The sequence below is a fragment of the Gadus chalcogrammus genome, chromosome 19 (genome assembly GCF_026213295.1).
Source record: "Gadus chalcogrammus isolate NIFS_2021 chromosome 19, NIFS_Gcha_1.0, whole genome shotgun sequence".
In the NCBI taxonomy this organism is placed as follows: domain Eukaryota; kingdom Metazoa; phylum Chordata; class Actinopteri; order Gadiformes; family Gadidae; genus Gadus; species Gadus chalcogrammus.
This window is the reverse complement of record NC_079430.1, coordinates 10,819,579-10,834,999: the sequence shown is the minus strand read 5'-3', so window position 1 is coordinate 10,834,999 and position 15,421 is coordinate 10,819,579. Positions and strand designations below refer to the sequence as shown.

Sequence of the window (15,421 nt, the reverse complement as noted above, 5' to 3'; positions counted from 1 at the left end):
TCACCCCCTCTCGCCATCAACTCCACACGCAGGGGGCGGGGCCTGTGGGGGGCGGGGCTAAGGGGACCCACGTGACATTCCACAGCCCAAGGCAGAAAGGGAGAGGGAAAACTAAAGAAAAAACTCTCCAACAATGAAATAAAGCTAAATAAACATAGTCAAGGAAAGAAAGACAGCGAGAAAGATAAACACGAGAGAAAGGTAAAGAAACGGAAATGAGGATAGAGAAAGAGAGTTCAAGAAAGAAAAAAGGAATTCGAGAGAGAAGAAAAGAATGACAGAGTTAAAGACTATCAATGGTTTCACTTAATCCATCTCATTAATGACCTTCCTGTCCAAAGGAAGATGTGGTCCTGGGCTATAAAGATGCTGCTTCTTGGCCATCGATCGGTCACCACATCACCTTAATTATAGGACTCACAGACAGATGTTAGTTATTCTCAGCGATATTAATTCCATTCTCCTTCATCACAAGATCCTTCTCCATGTCTCATATTCATCTTTATTTGATATTTATCATATCATTGTTGTTTTGGTTGTGTGGTTTTCATTTAAACAAATGTTTGATATTTCTATCTTTTTATATACTTTGTAAATATAAAAGGTAGGCCACTATTAGCCGCTCTTCAGTCTCTTCAGATTTCAATTTGAACTTATTTAAGTCCATATGATGGAAACAGGCAGTTCAGAAGCCGAACGAGAAAGTGCGAGACGGAGAGACAAAGGGACATTAGATAGAAGGAGAAGAAAGACAGGATCATGTGAACACATGTTATCTGGTCCAGCTGCATAACATGCACCCTGCTGTGCGTCTGTTCCTCATGTGGGTCGCAGACACGACGCTCGCTGACGGGAATGAGATGACTAAATGTGAAAATTGATGATTTATGAGTTATTCGATCTGTTTTTTCAGCATTAGGCTACATGTAGGCTAGGACTATTGTAAAAAGACCATGGAAAGATATTCAAATGAAAGAGAAAATAGACAAACATAAACATTAGGTCTTAATTTATGCTTTAATTTAACAAAATACTGCAGTTTCTTGACAGAGAAAATATTTATATAAAAATAATTTATGTACGGGTTTAACATCAAGAATATTAAACATTTCTTTAAAACATTTGAACGAATTAAGTATACAGTTGCAACCCGCAGCAATGGCATATTATTAAATAGTATATAAGTCAATCAGAATCGCCTTATACATTAAAAATACAGAAAGAAGGTAATTTCAGTCAAGCGTAAGTGTGATATGACGTCCAATACACGGGGGGAAAGAAGGGATTTTGCGAACCCGGTTGGCATTGCAACTGTGTGGGCCTGCAGGGTGCGTACACCGTGGGGCCGAACGGGGAGGGGGTCCCGTAATGCTGCTGAAGCAGGTGCTCCTCCACCGCGAGACGGAGGTGCTCCTCCTCCGAAGGTGGTTTCCCCTCGCGCTCCTTCTTCCACTTGGTGCGTCTGTTCTGGAACCAGATCTTCACCTGGGTCTCGGAGAGGTGCAGGGCCGAGGCGATGGCGTGACGGTCGAGCACGGACAGGTAGTGGGAGCTTTGGAAACTGTACTCCAGTATTCGGAGTTGGTCCATGGTGAACGCGGTGCGGATCCGCCTACTTCTGCCCTTGGGGCTTGGAGGTGGATGGGGACCCCTCGAAGGGGGACTCCCGGGACAGTGCTCAGTGCTGGAGCTTTCATCAGAGTCGGGACACGACGTCTCACCCGATGGGTCACGATCCGGAGTTTCTAAAAATTTTAGGAATTTAAGTTTTAGACATTGACAAAATGGAAACTAAATCAAACAACATTGACTTTTCTGGCATAGATCAATAAATAGTCATTAACGTTTTTTTAAGTGTGTATTGGGCATCCTTGGCATAGGTCCAGGCCAATAGAGGCATAAAATGCATCCTTCTGTGCAAAAATAAGCCTACGTTACCTGTATTACTTCCAACTTCGCTTTGTGAAACGATCCTCATATCTAGTTTCCTTGTGAATTTCGTCGGGTCCAAAATATCGATGACAGAAAATGTGATTTTGCTGCGCGTCAACTGGTCTTGCTGCATTTTAGCGCCTTGGCCCCTTCACCACAAGAACTAACTGCATGCGCATCTCCGGCTGGCGGCTTTTATACGCTCCACGTCCCGCACGCGCCGCTAACGCATTCAATTTACGATTCATTCGGAATGTTACGCGAATTACAAAAGAGACAAAGGCGCATGCCTTTTTTCGAATGTTAACACGCGCTACCGTGCCCGTGGAACCCCCCGCGAGGACGCTTCAACATGATAATGCGCGCGCTCAGCCGGGGACACACTTAACTTGTCATTTATTGCCGGGCATCTGGTTAAAGTGTTCCCTTTTCTTTAAAGGTCGTGTTCTTCATTGTCATTTCCCTTGTCATTATTTGTAAACCTGAGATTTTACGGTAGTGGGGCACGTGAACACGAGTTGTGATGCTAATTGATCTACTCCTCTAAAGTCCAACGCGCCCCCCGTCCCGCGTGGATAGCGCCGTTTGTCCTGTAATGCAATGGCCATACAAAGCACTTACGTTTAATTGGAACCCCGTCTTAGATGTTTAGGACAGACTACTGTTCTTAAGAGGATGTTTACACGTCCTATTATCAAGCCGCCTAACCTATATTAAACGAGGGGATTAAAAAAAACGCGCGCATTCTTTTTTATCTTAAGACAATTCTCTCTGCAAAGGAGAAAATATTGTTTGTATTTTGTGTTACAAAAATGTAATTTCATTGCTTCCAATTATGCCATCGGGGTTAATTCGACCTATAGAATGTATCCCTTAATGTCATGGTCCAGGATTAGACGTTAGATCGAATGCAAATAAAGAATAAACACACAACGACAAAGAAATGGCTCTGATCGAAAGTCATGATTTCCTTTAAAACTCCTCTGAACTAAATTAAACTCTCCTCTATAGGCCTACGTTTTATTTAGACTACATGTTAAAAATAAAAAGACTGAATAAGTCTTGACCATGCATCATCGACATTGTTGCATCTTATCGTTGTATCTTGGACCAAACAAATTTCTCATGGCAGGCATTTGGATGTGGTGGGTGGTGGTGGTGGTGGTGGTGGTGATGGTTGTGTCGGTGGTGGTGGTGTCGGTGATGGTGCAGGGGTGTCCATGAACAGAGCCATGGTGGCGGAGGGAGGTGTGGGCAGGCAGCTGTCACAGACTACCTAGGGAGCGACTGGTATTGAAATGGCAAGTGAAGCCGGCCCACTGGGACAATTAGCAGATGTCCCCCTGTAGGCCTGACCCTTGCTGACCCAGCTCTTTGTTCACCAGCACACGTGGAAATAAAGTTAGATCATCGACTAGTACGGGAGGGAAGTTTACAAAGTATGGTGTCTATTTGGCAGGACAGAATACACCAGGTGATGGAGCATATTTTTGATAATGTCTATAGGGGACTACATACCTTTTAGTATGTATTTAGTAAGTATGTATGTTTGAATACGATATTTACTACAGTAAGGCAATAGTTGTGTAAGGCGTTACATAAATGGCACTGTTTACAACACACACACACACACACACACACACACACACACACACACACACACACACACACACACACACACACACACACACACACACACACACACACACACACACACACACACACACACACACACACAAACAAAAGGTGAGAGACAGACATGGAAAAAAAACTTGAACAAATCCAAATGATAAGATAGAGAGATATTGAAAGGGTTGTCTGTAGAGATGTGTTTTTATAAGCTGCTTAAAACAGACCAAAGGTTCAGCATGGAGCTTGGGGAACATGGTTCCAGTATGTCGAGGCTCACACATCACAAACACCCATGTTTCTGCATTTGGAGCGAGGAATGAATAAAATACATAGATTCGAGGACCTGAGTGATCGAGAAGGGGAATCAGTAATGAGCAGATCAGAAATGTATCTGGGGCAGGGTCTTTCAGAGCCATACTAAAGCCTAACCCAGTCACAGTAGGTGTGTGTGTGTGTGTGTGTGTGTGTGTGTGTGTGTGTGTGTGTGTGTGTGTGTGTGTGGTGTGTGTGTGTGTGTGTGTGTGTGTGTGTGTGTGTGTGTGTGTGTGTGTGTGTGCCGGAGTGGGCACGTGTGGAGTGGACTTTCTACGTTAGGGTTAGTCTTTTTCTAACAACAAACATGGATTCAACCATGTTTGTTCAACCATATTTTGAATGCATTGACGATTTCTCTCGAGCAAACAGCCAGCGAGCAGCAATACACATCCGTAAAGGTATGTTAATCACCACAAGAACAAACGCTTACACAGTAACGGTAGACGATTGCCAAAGAGAGGAACCATAAAGTCCACCGTAGACCATCATCCAAAGGCCTGAACAAAGAGCTCATTCCTTTACAGCTCACCCTCCCAGTGGGGAAGCCTCCCTTGGGCGATGCCATAGTCTGAACGGTGGTATCAAATAAAGGCCTTTCTAGGAAGCCCTAGGGGGTGCCCCGGCGGTTAGGCATACATGCTCTCCTCCTGTAGCTCATATGTTGGTTTTCCATTGTTACCTTCTGTCTTTTGGTCGTTGATTTGACTACGAGCTGAATACGGTGAGGATTTTGGAACCTTGGTATGACGAAGATCGAATAAAAGTATAATAGTTGAATTTTGAAACGATTTCAGACATTACATAACTTTACATTTGAAGTCGATACCATAACGAGTTTCAAATACCTTATATATGGTGGATTTAGATCATGCGTGGACTACATATGCTTGTAATCGTTTCTTATAGGTTAACTTTGTTCAATGAATCTTTGATACATTTTTATTAAATCTCTATACATAGATATATATAGAGAGATTTAATAGATATGTAGACAATCTAGTGCCCTCTTGCGGACCAATGAATATCGCAAGGAACAAAAGTCACGAACTGTGAGAATATTGAAATGCATCATAATTTAAACAATATTTAAAATTCCATAACCATTAAACCCCAATAGGTAATCACATTCACAGGATTATGCAGATGTTTAACATTTGTTACATTCAGATAATTTAGCCTGACATTATACAATGCCGATAAATCAAGAGCTGTCCTCATTTTTGTCCATAACAAAATGTGTTTCATTGCAAAATATCCAAAGTAACAAACTAAATGGATTTAAAAAAAATATGACGCTTCAGCTCGAGGTCAGCAGTCAGTTCTCCGTTTGTCAACACAACCCGGAAGGTGTTGTCCAACACTCCGTTCCTCTCGCGATACTTGAAGTAATGGTATTGCTTTCAAACATGGCGTCGGAAGGAGAGGCGGTTAATGCTGCAGCCGCTGAACTAGAGACTGCCGAGGGGTAGGTCTCTCTAGGATGAGAAATACACTACTTTCTTAGTATTGTAAATCTAGATATCACACTGCGCTGCTGATTAAACACCACGCAGTGTCTTATGGTTTCAATAGGAACCGCAAATCGTAAATGCAGTCAAGGAGGCACTCAGACAACTCACATTCACACAGCTTCCTTTGTATGAAGATACATATAATACATAGCAACTTTACTAAATAAAGCAATGTCATTAACCATAGCGTGGCTTTGCCAGAAAGCTTCAATGCAAATGTTTTTTGCATTAATCTTTAATAGTATACTTAGTACATCACATAACAGCTCACACAACCATCACTATTAAGACGCTTTCTCAGCATCAACAGACAAGTTGGGAACGCTTTGACTCACGATGCATGTCATTAGGTTAACAGCTTACATTATTTATATTGTATATGTTCTCAGCGCTAGATAGGCCGACAGTAATCGTGTAACCCGATGTCATATTCTAGCCCATTTTGGTCCAAACTGCACCCATTAAGTTGTCTCGGTTTTTTTCCCTCTAGAAATTAACGCGAATGAAGCTTATTGTCGACAGCTAACGTTATTATAATTTATGATCTATTTATGATCTCTTGATATTACTTATGCAAACGCATTTTATTATAAAGACCTACCACCTTCTTACAGTGCCTTAATACGCATATGCATCATTGATTTTGAACGTATCTGCTGTATCATTGCGTTATGATGTAGGCCTGTTTATCCTAATCCACCACATTGTATTTCTGCAGCGATGCTTCATTTAGTGAAGTGCCAGTAAGCATGGATACAGAATCATCTAACGGCAAAGAGGGCATGGTAATGTCAAGACTATTATCAACGTATTGCTTACTATCTCTCGTAATGTTAAAATGTATGTTCAAAATGTTATGATTTATATTTTTTTGAGATGTAATTATTCTTTTACAAAATATCTGTTGCAGTTGTTATTATTATTAATATTATTATCAGCCTTGTTATTACTCTGTCAGACTCACTTTCTGTGAATTCCTGTGATACGTATTCGTTGTATTATCAATGCTGATGTAATGTTGACCTCAAGGACACCGGAGGGGAAGGCTCGGAGGCGGCCGACACCCAGACGGCTTCGGGGGACGAGGAGAGTGGCCGACAGCTGGGCGAGGTGGAGCTTCAGTGTGCGCTGTGTATGAAGTGGTTCACCGCCGACACCTTCGCCATTGACACAGCGTACGTAGACTTTAATCATCAATACACTCGTCCTCTCAGGGGCAGGATAGCGGGTGGGCTGTTGGATTCCCTGCTGAAAAGTTCAGAACCCAATGTCAACATTATACTTGGAGCCATTCCTTGAGCAATATGGTGCTGCTAACCCCTACCTGCATGCTGAGCACCTGTATCTAAAAACAAATTCACTGTAAGCCTGCTAAACGACTTGAGATGGATTGGATGCTGTAGTGGTTACGTTGTTAGACTCAGAAGCCAGAAAGATTCTCGTGTTTAATCACCAATGTCTGCAGCCTGAGAGCAAGATGCCCTAACATCCTACCTGCTCCTTAGTGATAGGTATTTGCGTCCACTGTAAGTTGCGTCGACTAAATTACACTGTCTGTTAACCGATCGTCATTGGTAATTGGTTAACCGACATGTACTGTAAAGACAAATATTGCTTTAACCTTGTACTTGACTTTGCCCCCCAGGACCTGCCTGCCCTTCATGACCAACTACGTGTTCCACTGTAACGTGTGTCACCACAGCGGCAACACCTACTTCCTCAGGAAACAAGCCAGTAGGTGTTGAGATCTAGTCATGGGATCCATGTGTCCATATGCAATTCTGACATGAGGGCTTTCTGGTTGTTATTTATATTTTATTTTCTCTAGAAAAAAATTGAGACAGGATAGTGTAGGGGTTAGGCTGTATGACTCTCAGCCAAAAGGTGTTGGGTTTGAATCCCGGTGTTACTGGTAGGCTTTTTTGCGCTAAAGGGCCAAACCCTGATTCTGAATCCACTCAGTCACTTTTAGATGACAGTCTACTCAATGGAACTAAGTTAGTAACCAAATGTCGTGGACAGTTAGCACTTGTTTCTGAGATATATGATTGAATATGTCGTTTGGGGTGGTAGACCTCAAGGAGATGTGCCTGACGGCGCTGGCCAACCTAACCTGGAGATCCAGGACCCAGGAGGAGCATCCAAAGACCATGTTCTCCAAAGACAAGGTAGGCAGAGTCCCATCCCATAATATTCTTGACTAAATATATTTGACAAAGCTTGATATGGTACCAAACTAAATATCATTTATTTAAGGTGATAGCCTAGCTGTATTAACTTTGATTAATCTACTTTAACAAGCATTCACCCCTTTCCTTGATGTGCATTAGATGGGCTGTTTACTTTTAATTCATAAAGATAAATTTCACCTCTTTGTTTTGCTAGGACATAATACCGTTCATCGATAAGAACTGGGAGTGTATGACCACACGTCAGAGACCCGGCAAGCTGACCTGGCCAAACAACATTGTGAAGACCATGGTAATGCATTACATATTATTATTATTTTATTATTATTATTATCTCCATCTCAGCCATTGAGTGATTTGGTTTTCCATATTGATCATCAGCCTTCAAGCAGTGCATCTCATTTAAAACAGTCATGTCTGCAGCAATATATAATAATAACAAAAATAATCGTAACTATATTTTGATAGGATTTGAATCTTGTGTGTTTTCCAGAGTAAAGAGCGGGACGTGTTCCTAGTGAAGGAGCACCCGGACCCCGGCAGCAAAGACCCAGAGGAGGAGTACCCCAAGTTCGGGCTCTTGGACCAGGTACCTTGGCTCTTATGTGCAGCTTTAACTGTCATGGGTTATAACTGAATATCCTTCTTATCCTGTACATGTATATTGAGTAATTGTTGAGACCGCGGCATTAGGAGACACGTTCACACGATCCCCTCCTGCCCTTGAAGCAGCTTGACAGACTGTCAACATACGTGTATTGTTCTGATACATATGGATGTCTTTATGAACACAGGACCTGGGAACCATCGGGCCGTCCTACGACACACAGAAGCAAACCACCGCTGCCCCAACCGCGGCTGGACTCAACGGTAGGTCCTGGCGAGATCCGGCTGGGACCGGCTGTGCGATCAAAACAACCAACCCGTTTTGATATTGACACGAGTGACGAGAAAGTGTTTTGTAGATCATTGATACTGGCCAAAGATCTACAAAAGGTCTATAGAGTTGGAACTTGATGATTGATCATGGAAGTTCTGTGTTTTCCAGGTGGATCTGCTTTCTCAGGTGAATATGTGGTATTTTGGCGTTTTTTTTTTTGTGGTCTTGTCATTTTTTTTTTATCCCCCTCTGGATGGAAGTTGGCCCTGAGGTTCAAAACATTCGTAACTCCAGAACGATCACTATCAACGTTAAAAACCGGTGTTGGGGATCTTACGGGCAACTCAATCCAAACCCACTGTAACCTCCCCTTGTTTGCTCTCTGCATATGTCTGGTGCTTATGCCCTGCTTCCCCCCGCCCCCTTTACTTTGATTGGTCCATGATGTCCCTGTTTACTTGTTGTGGCTCCCGGTCCCCTCGTCTTCTGCTTGCTGCTCGCAGGCTTTGAGAACTCCCTTAGTCCCCCTGTCTCATATGACGCGCGCTACGATGGCGGTACGCCTCGTCTAGTGCCATTGGGCCACCTCCCTCCCCTCTGCCCCCCTGTCTCCAACCGTCTTGTTCAGTCCCCTGTCCAGCCCTTTTAAGCAGTAGTTGCACAATTATTATTATGTTAAGGTTCTTCTGTGAAGTGCTCTAATGTAGGGTAATGGGTGTCTCGATGTATAAAAGGATCTATGACCTGATGGTCTGGTCCTCTGCTTGTTGAATCGGACTGGTTTGGAACAGGTACTGTACTCGGAGCTTGACCGGCGTCTACAGAAATCCTCCTTGTTATTGGATCAACACCGGTCTCTGGGTCAAAGGTGGCCCAGGTCTACCAATTCTATCATTGCTGTCCTTTAAAGCTATTCAATTCTGAAAGGGGATATTGTGAAATATTCTCAGAACATGGATAGAGCAACACACATTCAATCTACTTCAGTGTACATAGTTATTAAGTAAGTTCTTGTTAGTGTGTGTACTACCTCGTTCAGGTTGTCAATGTTGATGTTCCATGTTGGCTTGTGCACAATGTGAAGTTAGTTTGTGCATTTAGTTTGTTTCAGTTTGTTGACAGTTTAAGTCCGTTGTTAAACGGTTTGTTTCAGCTAGGTTGGGCATCACATCCTTCAGACAAGTATCATCCATCAGATGATGTTGGTTTGGTTGGTTTAGTTTCTTTCAGTCAGTTTGTCTAGTTTGTTGGTTTGTGTACGTCTTTCAGACTTTCCAAGTTAGAAAGACACCGTATATAAACTGTCTCTGTTTGTTCATATACAGCCTCTTTAGTTTGGACACAGAGGCTGTATATGAACTGTCTTCCTGTCCTTCCACGTTGATCCTTTGCTTGACGGGCAGCCACGCCACCCCCCGCTGTTCCTCCTGTCTTCCTCCTGTGCTTGCTGTGCAGCAAAATAATTCCTAATATCTCTTGACGCATGAAAGAGTGAGTGGGGTCCGGGGCTACGAGATGAGGCCATAGAGTACAAAGTCACCACAGAGCTGAGGTGCGAGAGTTTCGCCGGTCACGGCGTGGTCTCTGGCGCTACGCGCAGAGAGTAACACCGCCGGTACAGTGCGGTGCCCACCACTGTCTCATGAGAGTCTCTCTGTCGCACCCGTCTGTTTCCTCGTCGCTCTGTCAGTCTGAATGCATTTCTATCAGATGTGTTTTACCAATGCGTTCGGTTGTGTTAAAAGCTGTTGTTGTTCTTGTTGTTCTTGTGGCCCTCAGGTGCCTTGGCCCCTGGCCCCGGGAAAGGCAGAGGGGCCAAGCGTAAGCAGCAGCAGCAGCAGGAGGGGGCGACTGCAGGGGCCACCAAGAGAACACGCAGGTAGGAAGCAAGGATACACCCTCTGTAGGAGAAGAGGGTACTCCCTCTGTAGGAGACGAGGGTACTCCCTCTGTAGGAGACGAGGGTACACCCTTTGTAGGAGACGAGAATACACCCTCTGTAGGAGACGAGAGTACACCCTCTGTAGGAGACGAGAGTACACCCTCTGTAGGAGACGAGGGTACACCCTCTGTAGGAGACGAGGGTGCTCCCTCTGTAGGAGACGAGGGTGCTCCCTCTGTAGGAGACGAGGACACACCCTCTGCTACCAACCTCTTCATGAGGCTGCTAGGAAACAAGGAAACACTTCTGCAGTGGTTACCATCACTGCATAAGGCAATCTCATATCAACGTGTAAGGGATTCTATTAAGCAAAAATTAAATTAAGCAGATGAAAGGAGGTTGTTGTGTAAATTCAACAAAGGGAGCTGGGCGTATTAGCTACATGGTTAGCACCCCCCCCCCCCCCCCCCCCCCCCCCCCCCCCCCCCCCCCCCCCCCCCCCCCCCCCCCCCCCCCCCCCCCCCCCCCCCCCCCCCCCCACCACCCCCCCCCCCCCCCCCCCCCCCCCCCCCCCCCCCCCCCCCCCCCCCCCCCCCCCCCCCCCCCCCCCCCCCCACCCCCCCCCCCACCACCCCACCCCCCCCCCCCCCCCCCCCCCCCCTAAGACAACAACCCTCCTGTCGTCGCCCCCTTCCCCCGACAGCGACCCCCTGTTCTCGGCCCAGCGCCTGCCTCCGCATGGCTACCCGCTGGAGCACCCCTTCAACAAGGACGGCTACCGCTACATCCTGGCCGAGCCGGACCCCCACGCCCCCGACCCAGAGAAGCTGGAGCTGGACTGCTGGGCGGGGAAGCCCATCCCCGGAGACCTGTACCGGGCCTGTCTGTACGAGAGGGTGCTGCTGGCGCTGCACGACAGAGGTAGGAGACGGTGGACTGGTAGCAGTCATGGTGCGGCTAAGGGTGGGTCTGATTACTGCATGTCGTATTTAGTTATAGTACTTAGTTATGTAGCATCTTATCATAGCTATCTGGGTTGAACATGGGGAATGGGTTCAGCTAGCGATTGTTGGTGCTTTGCACTTGGCATTGAACATCCTTATTGTACCGACAGCGATATATGGTTTCACAATATGACAAATGTACTTGTTGTTAAGTCGCTTTGGATAAAATGCCCTAAATGTAAATGTAATGTAAATGATTACGGCAGGTAGGAAGCCGGTGGACCTACAGCAGTCATGCCTCCCTCTACTAAGGTTTGGTCTCATTAAGACAGAGGTACGGCGTAGGGCTGGGTAAAAATATCGATTCATCAATGCACTGCAATTTATTGGTTCTCGATTCAGGTGAGGTACCTGGCAATACCCAGCCCTAGTATAGCGGCATGGTGCTCCCAGCAGTGATTATGCTGCTGCAGAGTCACAATACTTGATGATAGTGGCCATCTTTTTTATTTTTTATTTGACAAACATAACATTATAATACTGAACACAAACCGTAAACGCTGTAATCTCCAGCCAGAACGTATCTAACGGGATCTGTGTTCGTCGTGTGCTTTTGATTTGATTGATTCCTCCAGCTCCGCAGTTGAAGATCTCTGACGACCGGCTGACGGTGACCGGGGAGAAGGGTTACTCCATGGTGCGGGCGTCCCACGGCGTGCGGAAAGGCTCCTGGTACTTTGAGGTGTCGGTGGACGAGATGCCCCCCGACACGGCCGCCAGGCTGGGCTGGTCGCAGCCGCTCGGTCAGTACCCCAACACACACACACACACACTGGCTGACAACGCGGTAATGTCACACACAGCGGCAAAGACACAGTCATGTCACACAGACGGGCTCAGTCATGTTTCACTGACAGACACAGTCATGTCACACATGCAGACAGACAGACAAACAGACAGACAGACAGGCCAACAGTTATGTCAAACAGACGGAGACAGCCACAGTCGGATACACTTCCAGACAGATGGGTGCACACAGAAGTGGTCAGACTCCCACGCACACATGTACAAGACCCACCTGCAGTGTTCGTTGTGTCGTTCCCCCCCCACCCACCACTAACCCTCGCCTCTCTCCTCCACCTTCACCGCTGACGCCCACAGGTAACCTGCAGGCCCCGCTGGGCTACGATAAGTTCAGCTACTCCTGGCGCAGCAAGAAGGGCACCCGCTTCCACCAGTCCATGGGCAAGCACTACTCCTCGGGCTACGCCCAGGGGGACACGCTGGGCTTCTTCATCGAGCTGCCCGACGGAACCCAGACCGCCAAGGCCCTGCCCGACACCTACAAGGACAAGGTACCGCCCCCCCCCCCCTCCACGGGGAACCTGCGCGGAGACGAGCCCCGTTCGAGATCAGCCTCCGCTTTGAGTTTTGGGTGGATGTGGCTCTGTTCTTTAGTTACGCGTCGATAATGAACATGGTTGAGGTTTAAGCCGCACTAAAGCTGTTGCTAGTCTTATCGCTAACGCTAATGTTGGGTTTCGTTACTCGAGGATGGTGGCTTTATCCTTTTTAAGTCATGTTTGTCTGGTACCCATGGGGACGGACCGATCTAGCACTTGAATCAGGATGCTAATACTCACAATGGTACTACAAGGACCTATGAGTAGGTGTTCCACTGTTGGGTGGAGCTTTGAATAGTACCACAACACTACAGTACCAATGGTACCAGAACCAAGCTGGTAATAGTACCGCTACTATAAGAAGGTGTTCAGAATCAATTACCAAACTATCCATTGAATGTATAGTTAAAAAATCAAACTAGTAATGGTGCATCTGGATCCAATGCTGAAATTCCAAGCTTTTGACAATACATCCTGTTGAAAAACCCAACTATTAATAGTGCATCTGGTTGGAATGCCAAACTATTAATAGTGCATCTGATTGAAATTCCAACTATTAATAGTGCATCTCGTTAAAATACCAAACTATTAATAGTACATCTGGTTGAAATTCCAGCTATTAATAGTGCATCTCGTTAAAATACCAAACTATTAATAGTACATCTGGTTGAAATTCCAACTATTAATAGTACATCTGGTTGAAATTCCAACTATTAATAGTGCATCTCGTTAAAATACCAAACTATTAATAGTGCAACTAGGTGAACACATTGCAGATAACTGTGTTTCTGCATAGTTGAAACACCAAGGTGTGTGTGTGTGTGTGTGTGTGTGTGTGTGTGTGTGTGTGTGTGTGTGTGTGTGTGTGTGTGGTGTGTGTGTGTGTGTGTGTGTGTGTGTGTGTGTGTGTGTGTGTGTGTGGTATAAATACCAAGCTGTTCATTGTCTGTTTACCTGGGTGATGTCTGCCCCCCCCTCCAGGCTCTGATCAAGTTCAAGAGCTACCTGTACTTCGAGGAGAAGGACTACGTGGATAAGGCCGAGAAGAGTCTCAAGACCATCACCCCCAGCCGGGTCAGCATCCAATCTACACCCGACTTAATCCCTACCTGCTCTTCTCCTCCACCCTATTATCACCAATCTACACCCGCCTTAATCCCTACCTGCTCTTCTCCTCCACCCTATTATCACCAATCTACACCCGCCTTAATCCCTACCTGCTCTTCTCCTCCACCCTATTATCACCAATCTACACCCGCCTTAATCCCTACCTGCTCTTCTCCTCCACCCTATTATCACCAATCTACACCCGCCTTAATCCCTACCTGCTCTTCTCCTCCACCCTAGTCTCCCCAATCTACACCCGCCTTAATCCCTACCTGCTCTTCTCCTCCACCCTAGTCTCAACAACCACACTTTAGAACCATATCCCAGGCTGATCTCCACCCCTTCCCCCCCCATCACCACCCCTACCATCCCCTCCCTGACCCTCCATCATCTCCCCCCCCCCCCCCCCCCCCCCCCCCCCCCCCCCCCACCATGAGTCATCTTGAGCCGGACTCCTCTTCACACCCTCTTCTCTGTGATGTTGTACCGTCTGACCGGACCTCAGTGCACTCTGTTGAACTCGGGTTATGTTTCCCTATCTCCATCAGATGGTGTTCTACAAGAACGGGGTGAGCCAAGGAGTGGCGTACGAAAACCTGTTTGAAGGCCTCTATTTCCCCGCCATCTCACTCTACAAGAGCTGCCAGGTCGGTGCTCTGCGTTGGTGTCCTTATGGAGTTAGTGGCGGGGTAGTGAAGGGGGTTAACTGGTCTAAACCCCGTGCATTTCGTCACAAACACCCTAGATACTAGACTACCCTGCCCCTGGTATGTATGCTTGAAGATGCTTGCACAGGGAATAAAAGTCGTTGGTACTTGGCAAGCCTAACCCTTGGTTAGGCAAGTACAATGATTGTGCTCGAACTGTGTGTCACCTAAATCCTCTTGGAGGTTTAACTTTTGTTGTTCTGTTCCAGGTGTCTGTCAATTTCGGGCCAAACTTCAAACACCCTCCTAAAGACCTCAAATACCAACCGGTGGGTAGATCTAAAATACAAATACCCGTTCCACCACGTGTAGGGCAAAGCATGAAGCATACGTCTTCAGAAGCCCTTTCCCTGAATCTGGGTTTCTAATCTCCGTTTATAACCGGCCATCTTGTCTCGTCATTCTCCCTCTGCCTTTCTTCCAGATGAGTGACATGGGCTGGGGGGCCGTGATCGAGCACACGCTGGCAGACATGCTGTACCACGTGGAGACGGACGTGGACGGCCGCCGCAGCCCCCCGTGGGAGGGCTGAGACCCCCCCCCCCCCCCCTCCCCCTTCTCCCACACCCAGTCATACTCGACGTCCAACCCAAAATCACCAAAAAGGTTTTGGTGTTTTCTTTTTGCTAGACATGTTGTTCTTTACTTTTATGCGTCCCCCGCTGTTTTAAGACATTCTCGCGTGGTTTCAGGTCGGCTGCCATGTGACGATCTCTGGTTGTACGGTTTTAGCCGGCTGAGGTCACTTCCATTTTTTTTAAAAACATCTATTCCTCTCTGGAGTGATTCCACTCCGTTGGAGACTAGGGGCCTTTTGATTGTTTTAGTTCCTTGCAGTCGTTGTTTTGTTATATTCTGGGTTAAATAAAGTTTATATATGTGAGTTCTTGGATTCCTTATACAAGTGAACTGAGAAAAC

The 15,421-nt window shown here is 46.3% G+C and overlaps 1 protein-coding gene across 2 annotated transcripts; it reads left to right on the top strand.

The window, feature by feature from the left end:
* The first annotated feature begins 5,283 nt into the window (after positions 1-5,283).
* On the top strand, positions 5,284-15,385 carry ash2l (ash2 like, histone lysine methyltransferase complex subunit). Of its 2 annotated transcripts, XM_056578841.1 has the most exons (17): positions 5,284-5,344; positions 6,109-6,175; positions 6,420-6,565; positions 7,036-7,124; positions 7,464-7,558; positions 7,776-7,871; positions 8,073-8,168; positions 8,374-8,449; positions 8,628-8,645; positions 10,239-10,338; positions 11,045-11,262; positions 11,921-12,088; positions 12,447-12,640; positions 13,670-13,762; positions 14,344-14,442; positions 14,712-14,771; positions 14,927-15,385. In XM_056578841.1, exons 1-17 carry the CDS (start codon positions 5,286-5,288, stop codon positions 15,032-15,034), a joined length of 1,782 nt encoding a protein of 593 aa, XP_056434816.1. In that variant the 5' UTR covers positions 5,284-5,285; the 3' UTR covers positions 15,035-15,385. The 2 variants fall into 2 exon arrangements, with proteins under 2 accessions (XP_056434816.1, XP_056434817.1); XM_056578842.1 differs by lacking the exon at positions 8,628-8,645.
* Positions 15,386-15,421: the final 36 nt, after the last annotated feature.